The sequence below is a fragment of the Trichoplax adhaerens genome, genomic scaffold (genome assembly GCF_000150275.1).
Source record: "Trichoplax adhaerens TRIADscaffold_558 genomic scaffold, whole genome shotgun sequence".
Taxonomy (NCBI): domain Eukaryota; kingdom Metazoa; phylum Placozoa; class Uniplacotomia; order Trichoplacea; family Trichoplacidae; genus Trichoplax; species Trichoplax adhaerens.
In genome coordinates, this window is record NW_002061288.1 from 1 (window position 1) to 1186 (window position 1186).

The 1186-nt window shown below is 39.4% G+C and overlaps 1 protein-coding gene across 1 annotated transcript; it reads left to right on the plus strand.

Annotated features, from left to right (window-relative positions):
* Positions 1-232: 232 nt before the first annotated feature.
* Positions 233-1186, plus strand: TRIADDRAFT_34622 (uncharacterized protein; the record flags this gene model as incomplete). The annotated part of the gene is made up of 1 exon (XM_002118687.1): positions 233-1186. A coding segment is annotated over one exon (954 nt), but the record flags the coding sequence as incomplete, so codon positions are not given.

A 1186-nucleotide genomic window follows, 5' to 3' on the forward strand; every position in this document is an offset into this window, starting at 1 on the left:
CTAGTAGTAAAAATTGGTTCAGGGAAAATCGTTAGGTTAACTGATCTAGAGGAGAGCTTTTACTTTGTATGTTTACAGTTGGAAATTGATTCGCATTTCGTCTTGATTACTACAGTACAGACAGAATCGATCGTTAATCACAACAGTCATGTCTCAACTTCGATTTATTCTGAATTCAACACCAAGAATTGGACGCTACTGTTATCATAACATTAAAATTCATCATCATGCTATGACAATCAATCGTGTACGTCTTCTATCAGACCAGCCACCATCAAGCCGTGATAGAGATGATTCATTTGCTTTAGGGCTGTATCGTGGCAAGGTCAAAACACAACAGCTATTCCCTTACCCTGATGCATTAGATGATGAATCCAAAGATACAGTCAAACTAATGATTGATCCCTTTGAGAAATATTTTCGTGAAATTCACGACCCTTCACAATGTGATCTAGATGAAAAACTACCTGATAAATCGCTGCAAGCACTCAAAGAACTTGGTGGTTTCGGTATACAGGCACCTCAAGAATATGGGGGGATGCAATTAAAGAATACACAATATGCACGATTAGCTGAAATTGTAGGATCCTTTGATTTATCCATTGCCGTATTTATGGCCGGCCATCAAGCCATCGGTTATAAAGGGATCGTACTCTTCGGTAACGAGCAACAAAAACAAAAGTATTTACCAAGTTTAACGACTGGCGAGAAAATTGCTGCATTTTGTTTAACCGAACCTTCAGCTGGATCGGATGCCAATTCTATTCGTAGCACGGCTGTTCTTGATGAGGATGGCAAGCATTATATATTAAATGGGAACAAAATATGGATTAGCAATGGTGGTATAGCCGACGTGATGACTGTATTCGCTCAGGTTCCTTTCAAGAAGGACGATTCCGATAAACAATCTCAAGCTGTAACAGCTTTTATAGTCGAGAGAGATTTCGGCGGTGTTACTAGCGGTCTTCCCGAGAAAAAGATGGGAATAAGATCATCCAATACGGCTGCAGTCTATTTCGATAATGTAAAAATACCAGTAGAGAACGTGATAGGTAAAGTCGGTGAAGGTTTTAAAGTAGCTATGAATATACTCAATGAAGGTCGATTTGCTATGGGAGCCGCCATGTCTGGTGTAATTCGAATGCTAGTGACTAAAACTATTGAACATGCTAAAAATCGGGTTCAA